Genomic DNA, 25744 nt, shown 5'->3' with positions numbered 1-25744 from the left:
AGTTTTTCCATCACAAACTTCGGGCATATTTCTTATAAGGTCACCGGTGGAAGGTAGACTCACAAGCACACCTGCAGATCAACTTGTAGCATTCTCTACTGAACGACGACGACACAATGATTGCAACGATTCATACCGCCAGACGGAAGCATTAGGGAGACAGCCAGATAGATGACCACGCAACCACTGCCAATAATTCATAGAGGTTAATCTGAGCTGAGTGCAAGCAGCACGCGTTGCGCCGTATGGCACCCCAGGTGCTAGCAGTTGCATTGAGGTCACGTGATCTGGAGTCGCGTGACCTATGGGGAGGTAGTACCCTAGCACCCTCATACCTGTAGAGTACTCCTCAATCCTCTCTGATACAATGCAGAGGGGTTAATTGCTTTGCTGACGGTACAGGTCTACTTTACATCTGCATCTACATGGGTGCTCTGCAAATCACACTTAAGTGCCTGGCAGAGGGTTCGTCGAACCACCTTCACAATAATTCTCTATTATACCACTCCCGAACAGCACGTGCAAGCTTTAATTTCCCTTATTTTATTATGATGATGCTTTCTCCCTATGTACGTCGGCGTCAACGAAATATTATCGCGTTCGGAGACGAAAGTTGGTGATTGAAATCTTGTGAGAAGATCCGCCGCAACGAGAAACGCCTATGTTTTAATGATGTCCAATCCCAAATTCTGTATCATGTCCGTCACACTCTTTCGCCTATTTCTCGATAATAAAAGACGTGTTGCTCTTCTTTTAACTGTCTCGTTGTACTCCGTTAATCCTATCTGGTAACGATCCCACACCGCGCAGCAGTACTCCAAAAGAAGACGGACAAGCGTAGTGTAGGCAGTCCCTGTAGTACATCTGTTGCGTCTTTTAAGTGTTCTGCCAATAAATTGTAGTCTTTGTTTCACCTTCCCCACAACGTTTTCTGTGCGTTATCTCCACTTTAAGTTGTTCGTAATTGTAGTTTCTAGGTATTTGGTTGAATTTACGGCATTTAGATTTGATTGATTTATCGTGTAACCGAAGTTTAAGGGATTCCTCTTAGAATTCATGTGAATGACATCACACTTTTCATAATTTAGGGTAATTTACCAACTTTCGCACCATACAGATATATTTTCTAAATTGTTCTACAGTTTGTTGTGATCTTCTGATGAAGTTACCAGACAGTAAACGACAGCGTCATCTGCAAGCTACCTAAGATGGCTGCTCAGACTGCCTCCTAAATCGTTTGTACAGATAGGGAACTGCAGAGAGCCTAGAAGACTACCATGGGGAACGCCAGAAATCACTTCTGTGTTACTCGATGACTTTCCGTCAATTACTACGAGCTGTGACCTCTTTGACAGGAAATCACGAGCCCAGTCGCATATCTAAGACTATATTCCATAAGCACGCAAATTGATTACAAGCCGCTTTGAGATACACTATCAAAAGTCTTCTGGGAATCTAGAAATACGGTACCAATGTGAGATCCGTCCTCAATAGCGCTTAACACGTAGTGTGTGTAAGGAGATAGTTGGGTTTCACAAGAACGATGTTTTCTAAATCCTTATTCATTGTGTGTCAATTGATTCATAATGTTCGAACACAATACATGTTCGAGTTTCCTGCTGCATATCGACGTTATTGATATGGGCTAGAAATCTACGGAATTATTCCTACTACCTTTCTTGAATACTGGTGTGACCTTTGCATCTTTCTAGTGTTTCGGTACGAATCTTTCGGTGAACAAGTAGTCGCATACGATTGTTAAGTAAGATATTGCACCAGTATATTCTGAGAGGAATCTAATTGTTTTGTAGGCTGGACCGGAAGACTTGCTTTTATTAAGTGATTTCAGTTGCTTCATACTCCAAGGATATCAAAGTTACTCAAGTAAACAGTTGTTCTTGATTCTTATTCTGAAATATTTAATTTTACTTTTTTGGTAACGGAATTTCGGAAGGCTGTGTTTAGCAACTCTGCTTTAGCAGCAGTCTCATAGACAGTGTTTCCGCTGCTATCGTGCAGAGAAGGCATTGATTGTGTGTTGTCGCTAGTATACTTTACATACGACGACAATCTCTTTGCATTTCCTGTCGGGTTTCGTTAGAAAAACTATTATAAGCACTGAAGTCAGCTCTAAATTTCGAACTTCTGCAAATGATCGCCAATCTTGTGGATTTTTGCGTTCGTTTAAGTTTCGCATCCTTTTTTCGTTGGTTCTGCAATGGTGTTCTCTTCTGTTTTATGCACCAACAAGGACCAGCTTCATCGTTTTTTAAGTTATTTGGTATAAATCTCTGAATCACTATTAATACTATTTGTTTGAATTCAAGCCACATCTGGTCTACAACTATAATATTAATTTGGAAGGAGTGGAGATTGTATTTCAGGAAGATGTTAAACGAAGTTTTATCTGCTCTTTTGAATATGCGTATTTCTCGTTTATTTTTGGAATATTTGGGTGTTAGATATTCAGTCTCGTTAAAACATATCTCTCCTGTTGATTTTTATCCCGTAAGTGCTACCTGTTTATAACTAGGTCTTCTATGTCGATGCTGAATAAAGATGGACATAGTTCACATTCTTTTCTAGCTCCCCTTGTTGTTGTTAATTGTTTCAACATTTGGACATATGATTATAATTTTTGTCTCTATGTAAAGAGATCCTATTAAGTTGGTAAGATGCGTTGGGAAGCCTCATTTTTTCATAATCTGCACACTAGGTGGTTTCTGACTTTGGAAAGAGTTTTATCATACTCTACAAGCGCTCTGTACGTCTCTGAGTTAAATTCTTTCCTTTTCTCCACCAGTTGGTTTATACTAAAATGCAGTGAGCGCAAGTTCGTCCTTTCTGAAACCTATTTTTTCTGCTAATAAAGTGCTATCAGACCGAGAGGGCAATTTATTATTTAAAATAGTTTCGTAGATTTTATTTCCTGCGTTAACGAAGCTAAGTCCTATGTAGTTGTTTGGATCGCTTGTGTTGCCTTTCTTGAATACGGCAATTTTAGCCATTCAACTCCTCAAAGACCTTTACCGCAGTCCAACGTAGGTTAATGAGACGTAGCATACGTTCCTTCAGCGAAAGATCTCCAAATTTAAACAGTTCAGCATTTATTACGTCCGTCCCTCTTGCTTTTTTTGTTCTTCAAGTTTTGTATTGAAGCATCTAATTAATTCGTTTGGTTGAGGTCTATGTTTCTACCGATTGAGAAATTTTCGTAGTATTCCTCTGCTGCTGAGTCGTCAACCTGCTCTTTCTGCAGGAAATAAGAAGAAATATTAAAATAAGCCTCTTCATACTTCAGCCGCATAGAGCTGCCTGCAAACCAACATGATATACGTTTAACTGTCAATGTAACACGATCCGTTGTACGCGCTAACAAAAATTCTCGTATTACGATGTATTATATTCAAAGTCATTTACGTATAAAAGCTTACAGAATAATATTAAAACTGTGGTGTGAAGTAGCATAATGTCCATGCTGCGTCACTGTTACTAATAGTGCTGAACATGACGTAATGGGGCTGACAGTGTTCATACAAATAACTAAATACGTAGATATGACGCATTTGTGGCGTACCTTTTGGCAAGTGTTCTGTTGTAAATGACATGCTTGTGACATCGCACAATGTGAATTGTTGTCATCATGTACACCAGATAGCGTTGTATTGACAGTTAAATAGGAAATACATATGACGCGTTCTCTCCCTTGGTAAACACAACGCCCGGTGAACTACATCCAAACTGGTTGCGAGTGAAGAAATATTTACCAACAGCCCTTAGCGTTTGAAGTGTAGCGTCTTTGAACTATATAAATGGATAGTACTCACTACAACGCATTACTTCTCGAAGTTGCCGACGCTACCATGACGCTGTTGTTATTCAATTGGTGTGAAGGTGATTGTACCGTCTAAACCAGTTACCGTACACAGCTTACAGTCAGTAATCATAACGAAAGTAACTTTAATACTGGAGGAGCTATTTCTCTGTTCTTTATTAGTTTATTCATATACAATTCAACATTTTTGCTGCAAATACAAGTATTAAAGGTCTTCAACAGGCGCTGTGTAGGTTCACTCCTAATCGTGCTAAAGCCACTTGGCTGGTTATTCATTAGTCTATGCTTGCAGGATACCGTAATGGACACAGATATTTTAACAGAATGCTACAAATATGTGTGGAAGGAAGAAGAAAAAAAGGAATATAAGGAAGAACGTCTTGTCGACGACGATATCATTGCAGACAAACATAGTCTTGGAGCACAAAGGTTACGCTATAACAGCTGCAATAGGAAGTAATTAATGACGGTCTGTTTAGTATCAATTAAGTACAGTATTTACATCTTAAAATAGAAAATATATCGAGGGGAAAGAGAAACGTTAACAAACTACAGGGTGCGTCAAAAAAATGTATACACACTTTGAAGAGTCATAGAAAATATATTTCCCGTTCTACAATGTTAAATTTCTGGAAATGGAAATCTTCAAGTCCAATTGGAAAAATAAATGTACTTTGCAAATGTGATTAATGTTCAAACTGGTGGCCTACAGCATCATACATTTCTGAGTACGAGTCACCACTGATTCCGTACATCGTACCGAAGTGTCCAATGAGATTTCTGCGCACACCGCCTGAATCTCATTCCAAAGTGTGTCCAGGTTACGTGGTTTACGTTTGTACACCTCAACTTTTACTGTGCCCCATAAGAAGAAACCCAGCGGCGTGAGGTCTGGAGAGCGTGCAGGAAACTCGATTGGTCCCCTGCGTCCTATCCACTGTCCTGGCACATTGTAATCCAGGTATGCTCGTACGTCCCTATGACAGTACGGCGGGGCGCCATCTTGTTGGAAATAAAACCAGTCATTACCGTATAATGCAAGAATGGCAGGTAATATGGAGTCAGCATGCATTGTTAAGTACGTTTCTCCAGTAACAGTACCTTCAAAGCGGAAAGGTCCAATGAGTCCCCTTGCAGACAAACCACACCACACATTTACACCAGACAAATTCACAGCCTTTTCAACTGTAATGTGAGGATTGTCTTCAGCCCAGTACAAACAATTGTGCCTATTGACAGTTCCATTGAGTTTGAATTGGGCTTCATCCGACCAAATTATGCTACCAATAAATCCCGGTTCACGTCTCACCATCTCCTGAACCCATTCACAAAATTCTAACCTTCGATCTGGATCGTCATCACTTAGCTGTTGCACCAGCCATGGAATGTACACACGAAACTTGCCTTTCATCAGAATGCGTAGCACACTACTAGCACTTACATTACTCTCACGTGCCGCTTGCCTTGAAGATTTTTTAGGCGAACGCTGAAACAGTTCCAAGACCGCTGTTGTGGAATCATCACTTGTAGCTGTACATGGTCGCCCTGATCGACCTTTATGCACATCACACACTGTTCCATGAATTTCTAATTTGTTTCGTAGAAGTGTAATTGTTAACCATGAAGGTGGTTCTGTACCATACTCACTTCTCCACTGTCTTCGAACCGCAGCTACATCCTCAAACTTCCAGTACCACTTAATTATCTGCTTCCGCGCTTCAAAGCTCAAACGCACGTTCGCCATGTTGCAGTTACTTCTTTTCCATTGCTGCCACATGTTGAAGAGACATAACATTACTTCCTCACAGATATTTAACCCTGTAGAATGGGAAATAAATTGTCTATGACAGTTCAAAGTGTGTATACATTTTTTTGATGCACCCTGTATATCAGTCGTAAAAGAATGTGAAAGAAAACTGTTTTCCCAGTTGGAAGTATTTATGACCGGAAGGTGTTTCTCGAACTGCGGCAGAGGGTGCTTCGTTTGATAGTATTGAATAAGCTTTCTTTCGTCTTCCGAGCGTAATTATGTCACATAAAAATGACTTATTCCTTAACATCGATGAAATTTTTCCATTAAGCCCCCATTCCTATTAGGGAAAAAAGCACTTAATTTTCGCGTTAATTGGCTTTGTTGTTCTCATCTGGACATTCAGCAATCTATTGCACTCCAAAAATATCTCAATCTTACTTTCTTCCATCCACCACAATTCTTTTTCATAACATCATGAACTGGGCTTCCAGGAAGCTCTAAACTGGGAGAGATATACTGAGAGAATGAGGCTGTCATATATGAGGCGAAGTTTGGCTAGGTAGCTAACGAGGAGAACACCGCAAGCGCCGTAACCCGATCTCCCAGAAACGTCGTCCAGTCGAAGGGGGGGGGGGGGGGTCAAAATAACCGAGCACGTATCTTGGCCTATCCGTAGATACTCTATGGGTTCTGTGAAAATGACGGTCAAAGTTTTAGATGTGCTTTAAATGGAATTTAGCGCTGCTTCATCCGAAGCGGTGATACTTTAGCTTGCGCCCGTGTTCGAAACCCGATTATTGTTTATTTTATTTTATTTTTTTTCATTTATCTACCAATGTCAGCAGAAGGTTAACACAGTTATGTTTGTTATCAAATTTGGGGATACAAGGGCACTATGTTAACTGTAAAACTAGAACTTTGTTTCAGAGTATGTTTCAGACATTTATTATATAATATTCATGCGGAAAGTGAGTTCAAGGGTTACAATCTTTTTACATTTTCTTTTTATTATTTTTCATTCTTATATCAACTCGAATATTAATTTTTATATTTTATTCTTATGTTTATTATTCAGGAAATTTTGATGTATTCATATATTGTTTAACACATTCGTGTAGTAATTTTCTACGGACATGGGCACACAAAAGAAAAACATAGAAAAATAAAAAGTATGAGGTCGCTAGTCGCCGTGCCACCGATTCGCTTGACTTTGCTCTGCGCTAAAGGGCACCTACAGTACTTTGAAAGGTCCGACTGCCCTTTCTCAGAGACGGTCGAGTGTCTCCGCATAATCCAGACAAGTGTTTTCTTATTTGGATCCCTCTTCCACTGAGCAAAGTTTCTGCGAAATCAAGTTATGATGGCACATGCCGTGTTCTTCTCGCAAGCATCGTCATGTTGTAGGCAGTCACCTAGTTTCATACAAGCGTACATTCAGCCTGTAACTGAAAGAATATTTGTAGACTTCAATCTTTTTTTACTTAGCGTAATGTGTATATATTTATAAGAACATATACTAAGATGGTATCTGTTTGTTCCGACATGTCCGAAAGTACAGATACCATCGGTGACCATGCAGCTCGTTAGAATGAAATTAAAATGAAATGAACACCCTTAGCTGCTTACAGGCGTTGACATACGTCAACGGGGACAGATGAAAATGTGTGCCCCGACCGGGACTCAAACCCGGGATTTCGTGCTTATATGGCAGACGCTCTATCCATCTGAGCCACCGAGGACACAGAAGATAGCGCGACAGCAGGGATTTATCTCTTGCACGGCTCCCTAGAAACCCACATTCTCAACCTATTGTCCTTCACTACATTCGTAGTGCCCCCCGGCCATTATACTCATTACTCGCGGCGCGTTGCCGATTCCCGTAAGAGTTCGGGCTCTGTTTATGCATTATTCGCACAGAAGAAGAAGATGGTCAAGTGGCCGGTGAGCCTTAACTACATATATACTTAGATGGTATCTGTTCTGTATCTGGTATCTTAGTATCTGGCATCGGTTCTTTCGGACATGTCTGAAAGGATACCATCTTAGTATATATATAGTTAAGGCTCACCGGCCACTTGACCGTCTTCTTCTTCTGTGCGAATGCACAAACAGAGCCCGAACTCTTACGGGAATCGGTAACGCGCCGCGAGTAATGAGTATAATGGCCGGGCGCACTACGAATGTAGTGTGGGACAATAGGTTGAGAATGTGGGTTTCGCGGGAGGCGTGCAAGAGATAAATGCCTGCAGTCGCGCTATCCTCTGTGTCCTCGGTGACTCAGATTGGATAGAGCGTCTGCCATGTATGCAGGAGATCCCGGGTTCGAGTCCCGATCTGGCACACATTTTCATCTGTCCCCGTTGACGTATGTGAACGCCTGTAAGCAGCTAAGGGTGTTCATTTCATTGTAATTTATAAGAACATATAGTCTAAGCTATCATGAGCTGTTGAGTGCCAGTGAATTCTCATTGTATTACTCGACTTATCTGTTGCAGGATAACACCCTGCCAACAGGAGAAAAGTCCGTTGAGGGCTTCAGTATCACGCTGGAGAAAATCGACCGGCACCAAGCGGGCGTGTACCAGTGTACGGCCAACAACGGGGTCGGCGACCCTGTCACCGTCGACATGACGCTGGATGTCCTCTGTAAGTACCGACACAGCAGCTTTCCACCAGGCAGTTTGTACCCATTAGGAAAACCTCTACATCCAAAATAGATTAGTAGGTGTTGCTTCACCTTATGTGCTGCATCCCTCCCTTCGAACCCAAAATATCTTTTCAGGGAGGTGCTATTGTCTTCATTTACTATGAGTTCTCAGATTCTATTATGCTTACCATATACGTTATGCCCGAAAATACTTAAACTTTCCATCGATGATTTGACTATGGGGATGGCAGTCGTATAATTTGTTAGGAAAACAAAATTTGCGCGAGACTCTTCATTTTTTATACCACCGATCATGTTACAGGAAAATGAAAACATTTAATTATAGAATGAAGCAATTTCTGCGAGTAACGTTATCCATGGAGGCTGGGGTAAGAAAATAAAACTGCCATATCTGGTACAAACGAGTCGGCCAGTTTCGAGCTGCGTCATGCCACAAGAACAAAATTTTACAGGTCACACAAAAAACGTTTTTCACCCCAGAGTTCTGATGGTTATTGTACCCGTATTCTGTAATAAATAAAAGCTCCGTACTCCAGATTCCGGGAGAGGATGGGGGCCAGCAAGTGACCTCTCCTCCCTTCCATCGTGGACACCTGTGGACACGCTCAGTTTATCAAAGTCGTTTGTATTTTATTGACACAGCAAGCTAAATACTTGTATAGTTTCTTCAAGAAAATGTGAGTATTAAAATAAGATGTAATGACAAAACATGAGCAACTGAAGATATAAACGTAGTGTTAAAATGTAGAGGCTGAACCAGAAATCTACCGACAAACTTTTAGAGATGGTGATCTGAACAAAATAGTGAGTAAAGAAATAAAAAGCGTCTACTACACATGAGCTGTAAGGTGCATAGCGTAAGATCTACGAGCACTTGATAGTCTTCGTGTACTGTGAGACACATTTCTTCTACTGGAAGATCTTTGCTTTCTGTATTTTGAGAGGTGGTGGTATGGACGACTACAAAAACAGTCCAGTAGACAAGACATGAAGTTAAACAAGTGCTCATAGCTCGTAAAGTATGCATTTTGGAGAGCATGTTTACTGGACATTATTTTCTTGTTTAGTTCCGCAGTACGTCGTCCCAAAGTATTGAAAGCAAAGAGCTTACAAGCAGAAAGATATGTCACACAATAATGAATATGAAGTTGTGCTCATATAGCTCATGGTATGCATTCTAGAGCCCATCCATGTTTACTAGAATTTTTCCTTGTCTTGCTCCGTACTGTGGCCTTCGATATCGGCGTAGTTCTGGTTAACTTAGTACAAACGACCTAAATATACTCTAAGACAAAAAAAAGAGACGTACCCCGAAGGAATTAACCAAATGGGACGGAGATCGCTAGATTTGATGTACATGTAGAGACAAACAAATGATTACAATTTCAGAAAAATTGGATGATTTATTCAAGACAAAGAGCCTCACGAAGTGAGCAAGTCAATAGCGCGTTCGCAACAAAACTACAAAACTGGGCGTACCGTTGTCCTGTAAGGGTGTCGCGGGTGAAAACCAAAGAGGTCAAGGTATGAAAACAAATGCCACACCACACCGTCACTTCCTGCTATCAGGCTCTTTGGCGGGCGACATTCAGGTTGGTGTCCCACAGCTGTCCGGGGCGTATACAGACACGTTTTCGGTCTAGAATTTTATTGACTGGGGTAAAATTGTTTTCAGTGACGAGTCCCGGTTCGAACTGAGCCCAGATGACCAGTCAAGACTTATCTGGTGACGCACCCTATTCTTGCAGAAATCATCCATTTTTTCTGATATTGTAATCATTTTTTTGTCTGTAAATATACCTCTATAGATTTCCGTAACATTCGGATGACTCCTGCATGGTGCGTCTTCTTTTTATTGTTTTGTTTTATGGTATACTAGCGCAGAAACCCAGCGTTGTCAGCACCTTTATTTACAGCTGTGCATCCATCCACACTCTTACCACGCAGTTTCTGGCTTAAAGTATGTGTTTTGCAATGATATAATTTTATAGGACCATTCAGCGGCATATGCGGATACTCTCTGCAAAATATGCTGCTAATGGAGCGAGTAGCAAAAAAGTAATAAATTTAAACGTCATGCACAATGCTGTAGTTTGCCCACACTTCTTACTGTTAATTACGTTGTATCTCCTGAGCTGTGTGTCGTACAACGATGTAATATTGTAGGTACATACAGCAGCACATGCGGACACTGTCTGCAAAATTCATTGTGGGAAAAATTAGTAACAAAGAAGTAATAAATTTCAACCTCATGCATGATAAGGCATTTTTTCACCGACCTGATTGTTTATAAGATCATAGCTCATGAAATACCTGTATTTTGCTCGTACACTCTGTGGTATATGTGCACACTGTCTGTAAAATGTGTCGTGCATACAGTTGGTAGTAAGGAATTAATAAACTATACCGTCATGCCTCAGGTGTGCCTTTAGTGCATGAACAGCGGAAAGGTAGCAAGTCATGAACATTTTTCCTTTCGTTATGTCGTAGGGGTCATCAGCAAGAAATTTTTTTGTAAAGGGTTGATATTATACATGTCGCTAAGTGCTCCCTTTCTCAAATTCTTTTTTACTGTCAACCGGCCGCGGTGGCTGTGTGGTTCTAGGCGCTTCAGTCCGGAACCGCGAGGCTGCTACGGACGCAGGTTCGAATCCTGCCTCGGGCACGTATGTGTGTGATGTCCTTAGGTTAGTTAGGTTTAAGTAGTTCTAAGTTCTAGGGGACTGATGACCTCAGATGTTAAGTCCCATAGTGCTCAGAACCATTGTTTTTTTACTGTCACCGTCCCTGCCCTTTCATAAGTTGTTGTTGTGGTCTTCAGTCCTGAGACTGGTTTGATGCAGCTCTCCATGCTACCCTATCCTGGGCAAGTTTCTTCATCTCCCAGTACCTAATGCAACCTACATCCTTCTGAATCTGCTTAGTATATTCATCTCTTGGTCTCCCTCTACGATTTTTACCCTCCACACTGCCCTCCAATGCTAAATTTGTGATCCCTTGATGCCTCAGAACATGTCCTAGCAACCGGTCCCTTCTTCTCGTCAAGTTGTGCCACAAACTCCTCTTCTCCCCGATTCTATTCAATACCTCCTCATTAGTTATGTGATCTACCCATCTAATCTTCAGCATTCTTCTGTAGCACCACATTTCGAACCCTTCTATTCTCTTCTTGTCCAAACTATTTATCGTCCATGTTTCACTTCCATACATGGCTACACTCCATACAAATACTTTCAGAAACGACTTCCTGACACTTAAATCTATATTCGATGTTAACAAATTTCTCTTCTTCAGAAACGCTTTCCTTGCCATTGCCAGTCATTTTATATCTTCTCTACTTCGACCATCATCAGTTATTTTGCTCCCCAAATAGCAAAACTCCTTTACTACTTTAAGTGCCTCATTTCCTAATCTAATTCCCTCAGCATCACCCGACTTAATTCGACTACATTCCATTATCCTCGTTTTGCTTTTGTTGATGTTCATAGGTAGGTGGTTTTTACCCCACAGTGATTGTCACCTGACGGTAAGGTATATGTTTAAAAAGTTTGGTTGAAATCGGTCCAATATGCCCACACGCATACACACACACACACACACACACACACACACACACACACACACACCACACACACACACACGAACGCGGACGGTAAGGTATATGCTTAAAAAGTTTGGTTGAAATCGGTCCAATATGCCCACACACATACACACACACACACACACACACACACACACACACACACACACACCACACACACACACACACACGAACGCGGACGGTAAGGTATATGCTTAAAAAGTTTGGTTGAAATCGGTCCGGTGGTTTGGGAGGAGATGTGGAAAATACCCACACACACCCACACACACACACACACACACACACACACACACACATACATTATATGTGTAATATGCATGGATTACTCCTCCTCCTCTTTTACGTTTGGGCATCATATAAAATGTAAATGAAGTCAAGGCTTTATTAACAAGGACACTTCATACACTTTTCGCACTTTATTTTCGACTTATATTCAGTCGCTATATCACTTTGACTGCTCGCACTTCGATGTTTGTTTTTGCTCACTCACTACTTTTTCGGTTCCTGTTGTTCGAATCCGCGACGGGTCTTGCTTTATATATTATATACTCCTACCAACGGGTTGCTCCACCAGTGGCGAATGTCAAAACATACCAAAAAAGCTTTGAATGATCCACAATTTTCCATGACATTCCACAACATTCGAAAGTCTTGTGGAATGTACCACAATGATTTTGGATGTCCTGGGATGTTCCGAGATGTTTCCGAACATTCTGAAATCCTGCCGAATGTTCCAGACTATTTGTGAACGTTCTAGAACTTCCAGGATGGTTGTGGACCATTCCGGAACAGTCTGGAATGCTGTGGAATGCTCTCAGATACTCTCGAATGTTCTGAAATATTCTCGAACGTTCTGAAATGTTCTAGAGATTTCTAGAGAGTAAAGCTCCTCAGTCCTTATATCTTCGAAAGCACGCCATTCAGGTAAAAACGTGAACCTTCTTCATGGACCGGGGATAGAGGGCTACCACACCGTAGAACCCCTTCGTTCGTACTGGTACTCCTTCCTGAGTTTTAGCGGCACGCTTATTGTACACTTATTTTTACCATATGTATTGATTTTCTGTGGTAAGTACATACTCTAACACAAGGTCTGGGTGGTTTTTAAAAGTTCATTTCATTGGAATCCGAATAAGGTGAGTGTGTAACGAAAAAGTTGACACACTGGAGGTGGCGAAATCCGTACTTTCTGGAACAGGCGCCGCGAGCAAGAGGTCGCATTAATCTAGTAGCGAGTAATTTTTCTCCCCGGTGCTGCGAAGAATGAAGCATCCATCAACGTCGGCGCTGACGCCGCCTTGCTACGCCGCGCTGCCGAAGACTGCGCGAGTTACAAAGTCTCCGAATTAGCCCCGGTCGATAGGCGGGCGGCGAGGCCCGCGTCGCGCCTCTCTACACAAATTACCCGCCTTACACGGCGCCCATCTGCTCTCGCTGCCTCTTCTTACCCTTGCAAGAACATGAATCACGCACAGCCGTTCTTATGAGTGTCATTTATTGTATGGCCACCGGTTTCGACGCTTCAGTGCACCATCTTCAGGCCTTAGCTGATGATGATGGGTTTAACAATACCCGTACACATGATGCACCAGTGGCCAACATAACTTGATTATGCAGACTACCTGTAACTGTGACGTTGTCTCTCCAAATGCCGGCTGGAGTGGCCGTGCGGTTCTAGGCGCTACAGTCTGGAACCGCTGACCGCTACGGTCACAGGTTCGAATCCTGCCTCGGGCATGGATGTGTGTGATGTCCCTAGGTTAGGTTAGGTTTAAGTAGTTCTAAGTTCTAGGGGACTGATGACCTCAGAAGTTGAGTCCCATAGTGCTCAGAGCCATTTGAACCTTTTGTCTCTCCAACCATCACTGTTGAGTTGACAGTTGATGGTTGGAGAGACATCACAGTTATTGGTAGTCTGAGTATACCAGTTATGTTGGCCACTGGTGCCTCGTGCATACGGATGGTGTTAACGCCTTCAACATCAGCTAAGACCTGAAGATGGTGAACTGAAGAGCCGAAATTGGTAGCTACACAATTAATGACATCATAAAGATGGTTTTAGATGTTTCATGTTCTTACAGTAGAGAATCACCCAGACCTCCAGTAACAAGGATGGACGTACAAAAACTCTTCTTACCCTCTCTTCCGTCACTCACTGTCCTTCTACTGTACCCGTAAAAACAGTGTGTTCCTCGTTAGATTTTTGTGACGCAGTTCTTCTGGCCGTGCTATACTTTGTAATTCGATTGCAGTGTAGTATTTCAAGGAACTGATCTGGTTCTTGCTTGTAAAATGCTTGCTGCCACAAGTAATATTTACCACGCAGCGTTAAATACACTAGGTGCGGCAGCGCTGCGTTTATTCTGCTGTACACCAACATCTACACACTGATACTTTACCTGCCGTTTCTTGAACCTTACGTAAGTGGGCTATGCACGGCTCTGTACAAAAACAAACAACAAAAAAGAAAAAAAACAAAATAAAACAGAAAAAGTTGGAGGAGTCATAGGGCCGAGTAGTACACATCTGATTTCATGCTCAGCAGCTAACTCGCTGCAAGTAATAACCTGTTGCTGTAATACTTCTTTCCAATAATCTACGCAGTGGCTAGAGTTTCGAACTCTTACAAAATAATCAGAAATATTACATAAATAATAAGTGAGTGAATAAGAAAATGGTTCTATTCTACTATCAGAAAGCGATGTACACGACACCAGAGAATCCAACCGAATAACGCTTATTCAAGGAAGTTATCTCAAATAAACGCAAGGTGGTCATACGACTACCAATTAAAATACAGGCAAAAATATAACTTAAAAAATGTAATTATGTTGCGTGAAGTGCCTTAGAAGAGGAAATTGATTGTAATTAAACTTTCAAAATGCTGTAGAAAGAACACTACTGGTCAGAATGACGTCAAATTCCAACGGAATATTATCGGAGAAGGGGGAAAACGTATGGCAGAAGAAAAAAAATAGAGTAAAAATTGATCAATAGATGGCGCTGTATGTGTCAGAATGCGTAAATGAAAACACCTGTCATGCGCAGGACCCATGGAAGTTGGAATAAGCACGCCGGGTATATGGCTTTTCCTCCTTTCGCGTCTGCTACGTTCGCCGTAACTGTCTCAATGCAGGATCGCGCTTTGCTTGTAAAGCTGTATTACAAGAATGATGACAGCGCACACGTCGCTCTTCAGAAGTTCCGGACACTAAAGGGTTTGAAGAAAGGCGTTGGTCCGATGAATGCCGTGGATCTGGAGAAAATGGTTCGTAAATTCGAAAAGCCGGGTTCTTTTGGTATGCAACCTGGTAGAGCGAGGAAAAGAATTGATTCGACGTCAGTGAAGTCAGTGGCCATAGCAGTGCGGGAGGAGACAGGTGGTGGCGTGCAAACATTTAGTGCATGGAGAACTGCCCGAACATTGGACATACCCTTGTGCACGGTGCGTAAAACTCTACAAAATATCCTTCTTTGTTATCCATTCAAAGTTATCCACGTGCCCGAGCTGCTTCCTGCTGACAGCAGGACAGACCTTCCCTTTAGAATTTCTTGCTCTCATGGAAGTGGACAATGATTGACCGTGGAAGATTTTGTGGACAGACAAAGCTCACTTCCATCTGATGCGAACTGTCGAATATGGGGAACGGAAAATCCACACTCAAATCAACCAGTACCGCTTCATCCTGAAAAGGTCACCGTGTGGTGCGGGTTTACGGCTTCCTTTATCATAGGATCATATTTTTTCGAAGAGACAGGTGCTTTCGGTCCTTTTACTTGTACCATCACTGGCAAGCACTATGAGTGTCTTTTGCGCAATCACATCATTCCAGCTCTCCAGTAGCGTGAACTTGTGGACGGTATCAATTTTTTTGCAAGAAGGAACACTTCCGTACATTGCAAATCCAATTAAGCACCTGCTGAAGCACCATTTCGGAAATGCTAGAATTATCAGTCGCCGTTTCCCTACAGCCTGACAGTCCCGATCACTTGATGTTAATCCGCATGACTTCTGGCTGTGGGGCTATCTGAAAGATGTTGTGTTCAGTGTTCCGATTGCAAACTTAGCTGTATTGAAGGCACGCATTGCGCAACACATTCTGAACGTGACCGCGGAAACATCATGCTTCTCGATTTCAACTTGTTGCAGGAAAATGTGAACAGCATATTGAACATGTATTGCGCCAGTCACACGGAAATTAAAAATCCGATTTGATTTTGATTGAGTGATGCTTTTTACGTGGTTGTTGGCCTCAGGACAATCAAAAACCGATGTGAATGACGCTTTTTATGCGGTTTCTGGCCACAGGACAAGTAAAAACCGAGTTTTCCCATCCGATGTTATGTGAGCTTGCCGTGGTGGATGGGCTTACGTAACTAACAGTATCACACCTGTACACCCCTGTACCTTGGAAAGTAGTACAGTTTGTTTAACGTCAAACGTACACCTTAGGCATTGTTATATGATGCATTTGTCATTTGTAGTATACCACTATTAGTTTGTGATTCTTACGGCTCCATCTATTGCTACATTTTGTAACTCTTGTTTTTTCTTCTGTCATACGTTTTACCTCTTCTCCGATAATATTCCGCGGCAATTTGACGTCATTCTGACCAGTGGTGTTATTTTTACAGCGGTCTGAAAGTTAAACTTTAATTATAATCACCCTGTACTCATCCAAGATGCTAGAGAAGCTAAGTCTATTCGTCAACCCAAAATAAGTCAGAGTTGAGCATAACGATTTACTCATTAGCAGACAGAGTCAACGACACCCACATCAAATGTAGATAATATGTGATTCTGCTTACAATACCTTATGAAGAAAACAATTTTGAAACTGTCGAAACCATGGTAGAGGTTAATACATCTGTATTTTGCAGCCGCTTGGCTGTTATTTCCAATCCACTCAAGTTCTTGTATGCACAGTTACCGAAGCGCAACCATGTTCAAAATCTTATTATCCAGTTGTTGCTGATTAGTATATTTTTCTTGAAATAAGGGGACACCTGTGAGTCGGGGGCTAGGTGTCGCGGGGATGGATTGAGAGAGAGAGAGGGAGAGAGAGAGAGAGAGAGAGAGAGCGAGCCTGTGACACACGGACAGCTCCATGTTGTGCCAACAGTCCACAAGTAACGCTTTGCAAGCCATCTTATACTGTCTGGGGAATGGTGGAGTGCATCGTGTACCACTCTGTTTCTCCGTTACTTGTTTAACAATCAGTTGCTTTCTTCACGAATGTAATGGTGGATATTATCGTACTCTCAGATTTTTGCAATGAATTTACGAGAGAACTCCAACGAGACAATTTAATATAGTAATATATACCAGGGGTTGATTTTTCCCGGTGCAATAATTTTCTTTTTTTTTCGGTGACTGAATGACAATTATTATGTCATTTTACGTCACACCACTGTGGTTCTGTAATGCCAAAGTTTGTCGCATACAGATAAATTCTTTTAGAAGTTGATTCATCTTTTCTCGACAATTTATTTCTTGCATTTATATTATCAGTGCCGATAGAAACAGAAAATTCTGTTAGGGACACCGTGCAACATCAAATGTCCGTGTTTGGCGACCTTAGGGAGACAGTTCGTTCATTTTGTGCAGCCATTTCCCATCTCCGACAAGTGCCGCTGCTCATGTCCAATCGACCGCCTCGCATATGTCCCTCATTTAGGGCGAATGTTGTATGACTGACGCTGTGTCGCTTCCCTGTTTGTGAGGACGATTTTAGCCAGATGTCGGTCGTTAGAGCTCGTTACGCAGATGTGTTCTGGCCCTTCGGTGTCAATAATGGAAGGCGATGCCCGCTGGGAAGTGCACGTGGTACACTCCTATCCTTGTGGACAGGGGTATTGTAAGCAATTCGCATGTGATATGCACTTAATGTACTCTTCCCCTTTTCCTCATATAACCACCTTACAATAAATACACTGCCGAGTGCAAGTGAAACATCTGTAAATTTATGCACTTCCAGTCTCATTTCACTACCTGGGTGCAGCATATTGAAATGCCACTATTATTACTATGATTTAATCACACTGGCTATTTACCGGAATGATTCTTTCACTCTTCAGCAGAGTGTTAACGGACCACGGTTTTAATATGCCAGAACATTTCTAGACTGCCTAATCACTTTTTTTACCACCTGACGGCGGGTAAATAGAGTCTGGGTCAAACATCGTAACCGGATGACTTGGATGTGGCTCACTGAGGCTATTACAGATCTCAATCTGATTCAGGAGCCAGGTGGTTGCAGTAATCCCCATAGCTCAGAAGTGTTCTCAGTGAAGGACTCACTGGTCTAACATGGTTAGTAGGATGAGGATGTGGGTATCACTGGACCCAGCGAAATAATTTAAAGTTTCATATGCTGTTCCAGTCTCTTATCGAGCCTGACAGCATGTCAATGCACATAACATCGCTAAAAGATAGGTACCTTCCGTTGATATAATCAAGTGAACGTATGGATTAACGTAGAGTGATGGATCTGCGACTAAGCTAATCATTTGCGCCTTTCACGCGGATTAATGATCCCAAACCACGAGGCTGCTTGCACGAACCTTCACTATTCGAACAATAATCGCACAGTGATAGTTCTCAGAGATTTCCAGCTCGGTTTGTTGTTTAGTACTCCTTCCCAAAATGTGTTTAATGACATCAAATACCGGTATTATTTTGGAGAAGAGATTTCTGAGAATTTCACTACCATTGTATGCTAGTGAAGTGATTAGCCGGTAGTGGAGCGAACCTGAAATGTTTGTCTCCGTTATGTGTAAAATTTTAATAAAGTAAAAAGAAAATGCAACCAATACAATCTTACTTTTTTCTGTAACTGGCATGAAAACAACTGATCTTTCGGTTTCCGGGTGTGCTGATAACGAAAATGTTAATGTAAATACCAGATTAGCTCTTGTTTTTAAGTTACGATAAGTAGACAAATGCTTCCCGAGCTTTGTACGTGGCCAGTAATAAAGATTTTCATTAGAACCAATTTTACATGAAGAAGAGGGAGAACTGTGTTCCTAGATTAAACATGTGCTTCCTGGATAACGTCGTGGGTTCCTGGTTCAAGTGATTGACATTTAGGCCACTATTTCGTTTTACGAGTACAATGAGGCGCTTTGGCGCGGATGTACAGAGGCACAGGAAACAACGGAATTTGGAGTAGGCCTATGACTTTCAGATCCCCGGAAGTCTGCCATTTAAGCTTATCGTAGTTCAATCACAATAAAAACTGTTTCATTTTATCACATGTTTCTTTCATTTATGGTGCGTACCTAATCAGAATCATGCAGTAGCACACACTTTAGACTTACTCTAGAAACATCAATGAACAAACTCCACTGATAACTTTTACAGTCAGTGCCCACAGCTGCCATTAGTCCTTGTACATCACTACAAAATACCAAGTTCTTTTCGCTTTAGGATAGTGGATGGAATGACATGGTTAGGGGAAGCAGTCACATTTACCGTCTTATCAAGACAATTCTACACTCCTGGAAATGGAAAAAAGAACACATTGACACCGGTGTGTCAGACCCACCATACTTGCTCCGGACACTGCGAGAAGGCTGTACAAGCAATGATCACACGCACGGCACAGCGGACACACCAGGAACCGCGGTGTTGGCCGTCGAATGGCGCTAGCTGCGCAGCATTTGTGCACCGCCGCCGTCAGTGCCAGCCAGTTTGCCGTGGCATACGGAGCTCCATCGCAGTCTTTAACACTGGTAGCATGCCGCGACAGCGTGGACGTGAACCGTATGTGCAGTTGACGGACTTTGAGCGAGGGCGTATAGTGGGCATGCGAGAGGCCGGGTGGACGTACCGCCGAATTGCTCAACACGTGGGGCGTGAGGTCTCCACAGTACATCGATGTTGTCGCCAGTGGTCGGCGGAAGGTGCACGTGCCCGTCGACCTGGGACCGGACCGCAGCGACGCACGGATGCACGCCAAGACCGTAGGATCCTACGCAGTGCCGTAGGGGACCGCACCGCCACTTCCCAGCAAATTAGGGACACTGTTGCTCCTGGGGTATCGGCGAGGACCATTCGCAACCGTCTCCATGAAGCTGGGCTACGGTCCCGCACACCGTTAGGCCGTCTTCCGCTCACGCCCCAACATTGTGCAGCCCGCCTCCAGTGGTGTCGCGATGAGAGTCGCTTCTGCCTTGGTGCCAATGATGGTCGTATGCGTGTTTGGCGCCGTGCAGGTGAGCGCCACAATCAGGACTGCATACGACCGAGGCACACAGGGCCAACACCCGGCATCATGGTGTGGGGAGCGATCTCCTACACTGGCCGTACACCACTGGTGATCGTCGAGGGGACACTGAATAGTGCACGGTACATCCAAACCGTCATCGAACCCATCGTTCTACCATTCCTAGACCGGCAAGGGAACTTGCTGTTCCAACAGGACAATGCACGTCCGCATGTATCCCGTGCCACCCAACGTGCTCTAGAAGGTGTAAGTCAACTACCCTGGCCAGCAAGATCTCCGGATCTGTCCCCCATTGAGCATGTTTGGGACTGGATGAAGCGTCGTCTCACGCGGTCTGCACGTCCAGCACGAACGCTGGTCCAACTGAGGCGCCAGGTGGAAATGGCATGGCAAGCCGTTCCACAGGACTACATCCAGCATCTCTACGATCGTCTCCATGGGAGAATAGCAGCCTGCATTGCTGCGAAAGGTGGATATACACTGTACTAGTGCCGACATTGTGCATGCTCTGTTGCCTGTGTCTAAGTGCCTGTGGTTCTGTCAGTGTGATCATGTGATGTATCTGACCCCAGGAATGTGTCAATAAAGTTTCCCCTTCCTGGGACAATGAATTCACGGTGTTCTTATTTCAATTTCCAGGAGTGTATTTTTGTAGTTTTGACGCCGACAGTTCAGCTTTACCTTTCGGCGATTCCGCATCTCTCTCTAAGTCACCACGTTCACACAGTGTTATTTTGTGAATGTATGTACATTCATCGTTACACGAAGAATCAGGATCTTTCAAAGAACTGGATTTTGAAGGCGATGGTGCAGCATTACTTTCACTACCGCCATCGTCACTACTTCTATCAGGTGGGACAGGAACAGGCAGTCAGACTCCATGAGGCACTTGTCTTATGGCCGACGGTATGTTGTGATACGTCATGGAAGACTTTGTCTTCTAGGAAATATCATGAGTTGATGGATTTGTCATTCAAAAGTAACTGTCATTCACATGGTTTAATGGTTCTCGCCAGATCATTGGTGTAGCAAAGCCCGTAGAATAATTTTTGAGATTCAGCCACGAATGAAGACTCTAGACGCAAGATATGCAACATACATAAAGATTCCAGGGCTTGTCCTGGTCCCCAATTCACAGCCAAAATACGCCTCCCTAATATATGGCGTTATATGCCACCTTCGCGATTTCAGGGTATCTTGTTCGCAAATACAGCAAAAATTGTCAGACTTCACTGGTTGATGTTTTGCGTTAGCTCAGCTCATACAGGGTTATTACAAATGATTGAAGCGATTTCACAGCTCTACAATAACTTTATTATTTGAGATATTTTCACAATGCTTTGCACACACATACAAAAACTCAAAATGTCTTTTTACGCATTCACAAATGCTCGATATGTGCCCCTTTAGTGATTCGGCAGACATCAAGCCGATAATCAAGTTCCTCCCACACTCGGCGCAGCATGTCCCCATCAATGAGTTCGAAAGCATCGTTGATGCGAGCTCGCAGTTCTGGCACGTCTCTTGGTAGAGGAGGTTTAAACACTGAATCTTTCACATAACCCCACAGAAAGAAATCGCATGGGGTTAAGTCGGGAGAGCGTGGAGGCCATGACATTAATTGCTGATCATGATCTCCACCACGACCGATCCATCGGTTTTCCAATCTCCTGTTTAAGAAATGCCGAACATCATGATGGAAGTGCGGTGGAGCACCATCCTGTTGAAAGATGAAGTCGGCGCTGTGGGTCTCCAGTTGTGGCATGAGCCAATTTTCCAGCATGTCCAGATACACGTGTCCTGTAACGTTTCTTTCGCAGAAGAAAAAGGGGCCGTAAACTTTAAACCGTGGGATTGCACAAAACACGTTAACTTTTGGTGAACTGCGAATTTGCTGCACGAATGCGTGAGGATTCTCTACCGCCAAGATTCGCACATTGTGTCTGTTCACTTCACCATTAAGAAAAAATGTTGCTTCATCACTGAAAACAAGTTTCGCACTGAACGCATCCTCTTCCGTGAGCTGTTGCAACCGCGCCGAAAATTCAAAGCGTTTGACTTTGTCATCGGGTGTCAGGGCTTGTAGCAATTGTAAACGGTAAGGCTTCTGCTTTAGCCTTTTCCGTAAGATTTTCTAAACCGTCGGCTGTGGTACGTTTAGCTCCCTGCTTGCTTTATTCGTCGACTTCCGCGGGCTACGCGTGAAACTTGCCCGCACGCGTTCAACCGTTTCTTCGCTCACTGCAGGCCGACCCGTTGATTTCCCCTTACAGAGGCATTCAGAAGCTTTAAACTGCGCATACCATCGCCGAATGGAGTTAGCAGTTGGTGGATCTTTGTTGAATTTCGTCCTGAAGTGTCGTTGCACTGTTATGACTGACTGATGTGAGTGCATTTCAAGCACGACATACGGTTTCTCGGCTCCTGTCGCCATTTTGTCTCACTGCACTCTCGAGCGCTCTGGCGGCAGAAACCTGAAGTGCGGTTTCAACCGAACAAAGCTTTATGAGTTTTTCTACGTATTTGTAGTGTGTTGTGACCATATGTCAATGAATGGAGCTACAGTGAATTTATGAAATCGCTTCAATCATTTTTATTAGCCCTGTATTTATGCTCCTACCTTATGTTTTTAAATAAATTTAAAACTTCATACAGCCGGACGGTGTGGCCGTGCGGTTCTAAGCGCGTCAGTTTGGAACCGCGTGACCGCTACGGTAGCGGGTTCGAATCCTGCCTCGGGCATGGATGTGTGTGATGTCCTGAGGTTAGTTCGGTTTAAGTAGTTCTAAGTTCTAGGGGACTGATGACCTTAGTAGTTAAGTCCCATAGTGCTCAGAGCCATTTGAACCATTTAAAACTTCATACAACAGCGTGAAGATAAACACAGAGAGAACTTCTGTTCTTTGAAGAGACTGGCTGCTGTTATGGCTCGTAAAGCAGAAAAATCGTTGCAAATGAATATAACACGTTATAACAAGGAGTTACCACCTGGGAGAAAAATTCTTGGTTGTGGGAATAGGAAATTGTCTTATAAATTATGGACCTAAATGAGCTGCAGTGGAAAGTTTATCCATATACTGCAACAGTGTCTTACACGTACTGATTTAATGTTGTGTGTCGTACGGCGGGAAACCATCTTGATATTCAACGAACCATTCACGTATTTTGGTAAATCTGCTACATCTGTAACTTAGTGGAAACATGAAACGAAGTCAGTAAATATTATTTATGATGTTTTTATTATGTTATTATGTGAGTAAAAAAAAAACATTAACGTAACTGGAACACTTTCTTCACTATCACTTACGAGTGTTCCTCACTGTAGAAGGCTTTTGTAAGACTAAGCGGTCAACGTTCATGAGAATGGGAAACATGCTGACAATGCATTGTAGCTGCTTCAGTGTTAAGCTGGGGTTCTGCACGACGACTTGAAAGACAGATAATATACTTATAATAAAAATAATTTTCTTGCTAACTGTCTTGGTTGTATCGAAAGGGAGACAACTTTTCGCCTCAGTGCAGGTGTCCTGTCTCGTAGCTACTCACGTTTTCTCTAATCGCCTTGTTGTTCCTCCGAATCCTGTCATGGGATAATAAAATCTTCGAGTTTGAGTCGTCAACAGTAGACCCTAAACGTACATTTAAAGCTACTCATTCACAACGAAAAGTTGTTTTTTGGAATTTACCAGGAAAGTTTTCAGGAGATATTAGGTGTCTTTTCTGCAGGGCCTGTTGGTTGAATTTTTCTTAGAAGTTCCATTACGCACTCGGTATGGGAACAAACGTGTGATCAGTGCCACCGCCCTTCTGTGAACATCATCGAGTCCGCTGTTTGTCGTTTAGAGCCCGGGATTTTGGGCAGTGTTGCAGTAAGCATCATACAATCTCTTTTGCAGGCCAACTGTAGTAACCTAGTACCCTGCTAATAAATCGAATCTTCGTTTTAGCTTTATCTGCAGCGGAGTCGATATCGTCACATCTCATATCTCCATACATTTTTACAGACAAGTGTAAATTTCTTGGTTCCTGTCATCATATTTTAGCCAAACAGTTAAATGCACTGCATTTTTCATACAGCCTTATATGTTCTTTGTACAGTTCCCATTCTTATCACCAAGTTTTTCTGTCCATGTATGATTGGAAATCAGTTTTTATCGGTCACTATGATATAGCACCAGCTCAACTGCAGTGTAATGGAAGGAGTCGGTGATGTCCTTGCCGAAGAAGGCAGCCATGTGGAGAACTTGAATTAGTGTGATCGCATACGGATTAAGTTTCGTAATGTTTCACGAGCCGCCCTTCCGCATGAGCGTGTATTATTATAGGCATGACGTTCGCCAAAGCGACGAGCAGCCACCTAACTTAGCCATAAACGTAGGCTTAGTACCGGGTTTCAGAGTTGTGTCTTGTGACTGCGTTTGCAATTATTCGCTCACATTCGATGCAGCTGTGGCCTAGCTCCAGCGAGATAGTCTAAATACACGGCACCAGACCCTGATGAACACCTCCTCTAGCTGTCCTTGAGTAGATATGAGCGAATTCAGCCTCCTGGTGGATTGTAAGTGGTCATCGAGACATATCAAGACTCGGACTTTTTGTTACGGTCCCCATAGAATAAAAGTTGCGAAATCAGTCGAATTCTTTTCAAAGACGCTATCCTGGACTTCGCTGAAGGTGTCAGTGACAGCTCAGGAAATCTTACATTAGACAGCTGTGCGAAAATTTGAATATTCCATCTCAGTGCAAGTCCATCAGTGTCTTAATCGCTTAACCACCTTGCTCAACTGTAGTTTGCCGGCCGGTGTGGCCGTGCGGTTAAAGGCGCTTCAGTCTGGAACCGCGTGATCGCTACGGTCGCAGGTTCGAATCCTGCCTCGGGCATGGATGTGTGTGATGTCCTTAGGTTAGTTAGGTTTAATTAGTTCTAAGTTCTAGGCGGCTGATGACCTCAGAAGTTGAGTCGCATAGTGCTCAGAGCCATTTGAACCATTTCAACTGTAGTTTAAAATTGCACTGAACCTTCACCATTCAGCCATTCGTTGAATTAAAATGTTTAAATACCACGGGCAATGGTGCTCTCTTAAGGTTACGCAGGCACGAAGGTTATATAATATTTAATATTTTCTTCAATAAGACGTCTCTGCCAATTCAGGATCTACATCTACAAGGAAGCTCTGCAAATCACCCTCGTAGAGGGTTCATCGACCCACCTTCATAATAATTCTCTATTATGTCACTCTCAAACAGCGCGCAGAATAAACGAACATGTATGCCTTTCCATGCGATGTCTGATCGTTTTTTCCTATGCAGGTCGGCGTCAACAAAACATTTTCGCATTCAGAGGAAAAAGGTGGTGGTTAAAATTTTGTGTGAAGACTCCGCCTCAACGTGATACGCCTTTGTTGCAATGATGTCCACAGGCAATACTATATTATGTCCGTGGCACTCTTCTCTTCATTTCTCGATAATACTAAAAGTGCTGTTCCTATTTGAACTTTCTCGTTGTACTCCGTTAATCCTATATGGTAAGGATTCCACACCGCGCAGCAATACTCCAAGGGGATGGACAAGCGTAGTGGAGGGATTCTCATTAATAGATCTGTTGCGTCTTCTAAGTGTTCTGCCAATAAAACGCAGTCTTTGGTTCGTGTTCCCGACA

At 42.9% G+C, this 25744-nt stretch overlaps 1 protein-coding gene across 3 annotated transcripts in view; it reads left to right on the top strand.

Annotated features, from left to right (window-relative positions):
* The window catches only part of LOC126191384 (lachesin-like), a 945166-nt gene that overhangs the window by 709716 nt on the left and 209706 nt on the right, over positions 1-25744 (top strand). For all 3 annotated transcript variants that reach the window (XM_049932238.1, XM_049932237.1, XM_049932236.1), the window contains exon 5: positions 8084-8234. In XM_049932238.1, the coding sequence (XP_049788195.1) occupies positions 8084-8234 (151 nt within the window). The remainder of the gene's footprint in view (positions 1-8083; positions 8235-25744) is intronic.

This window comes from Schistocerca cancellata, chromosome 6, assembly GCF_023864275.1.
Source record: "Schistocerca cancellata isolate TAMUIC-IGC-003103 chromosome 6, iqSchCanc2.1, whole genome shotgun sequence".
In the NCBI taxonomy this organism is placed as follows: domain Eukaryota; kingdom Metazoa; phylum Arthropoda; class Insecta; order Orthoptera; family Acrididae; genus Schistocerca; species Schistocerca cancellata.
The sequence above is the reverse complement of the archived record's forward strand: the minus strand, read 5'-3'. Positions and strand labels throughout refer to the sequence as shown.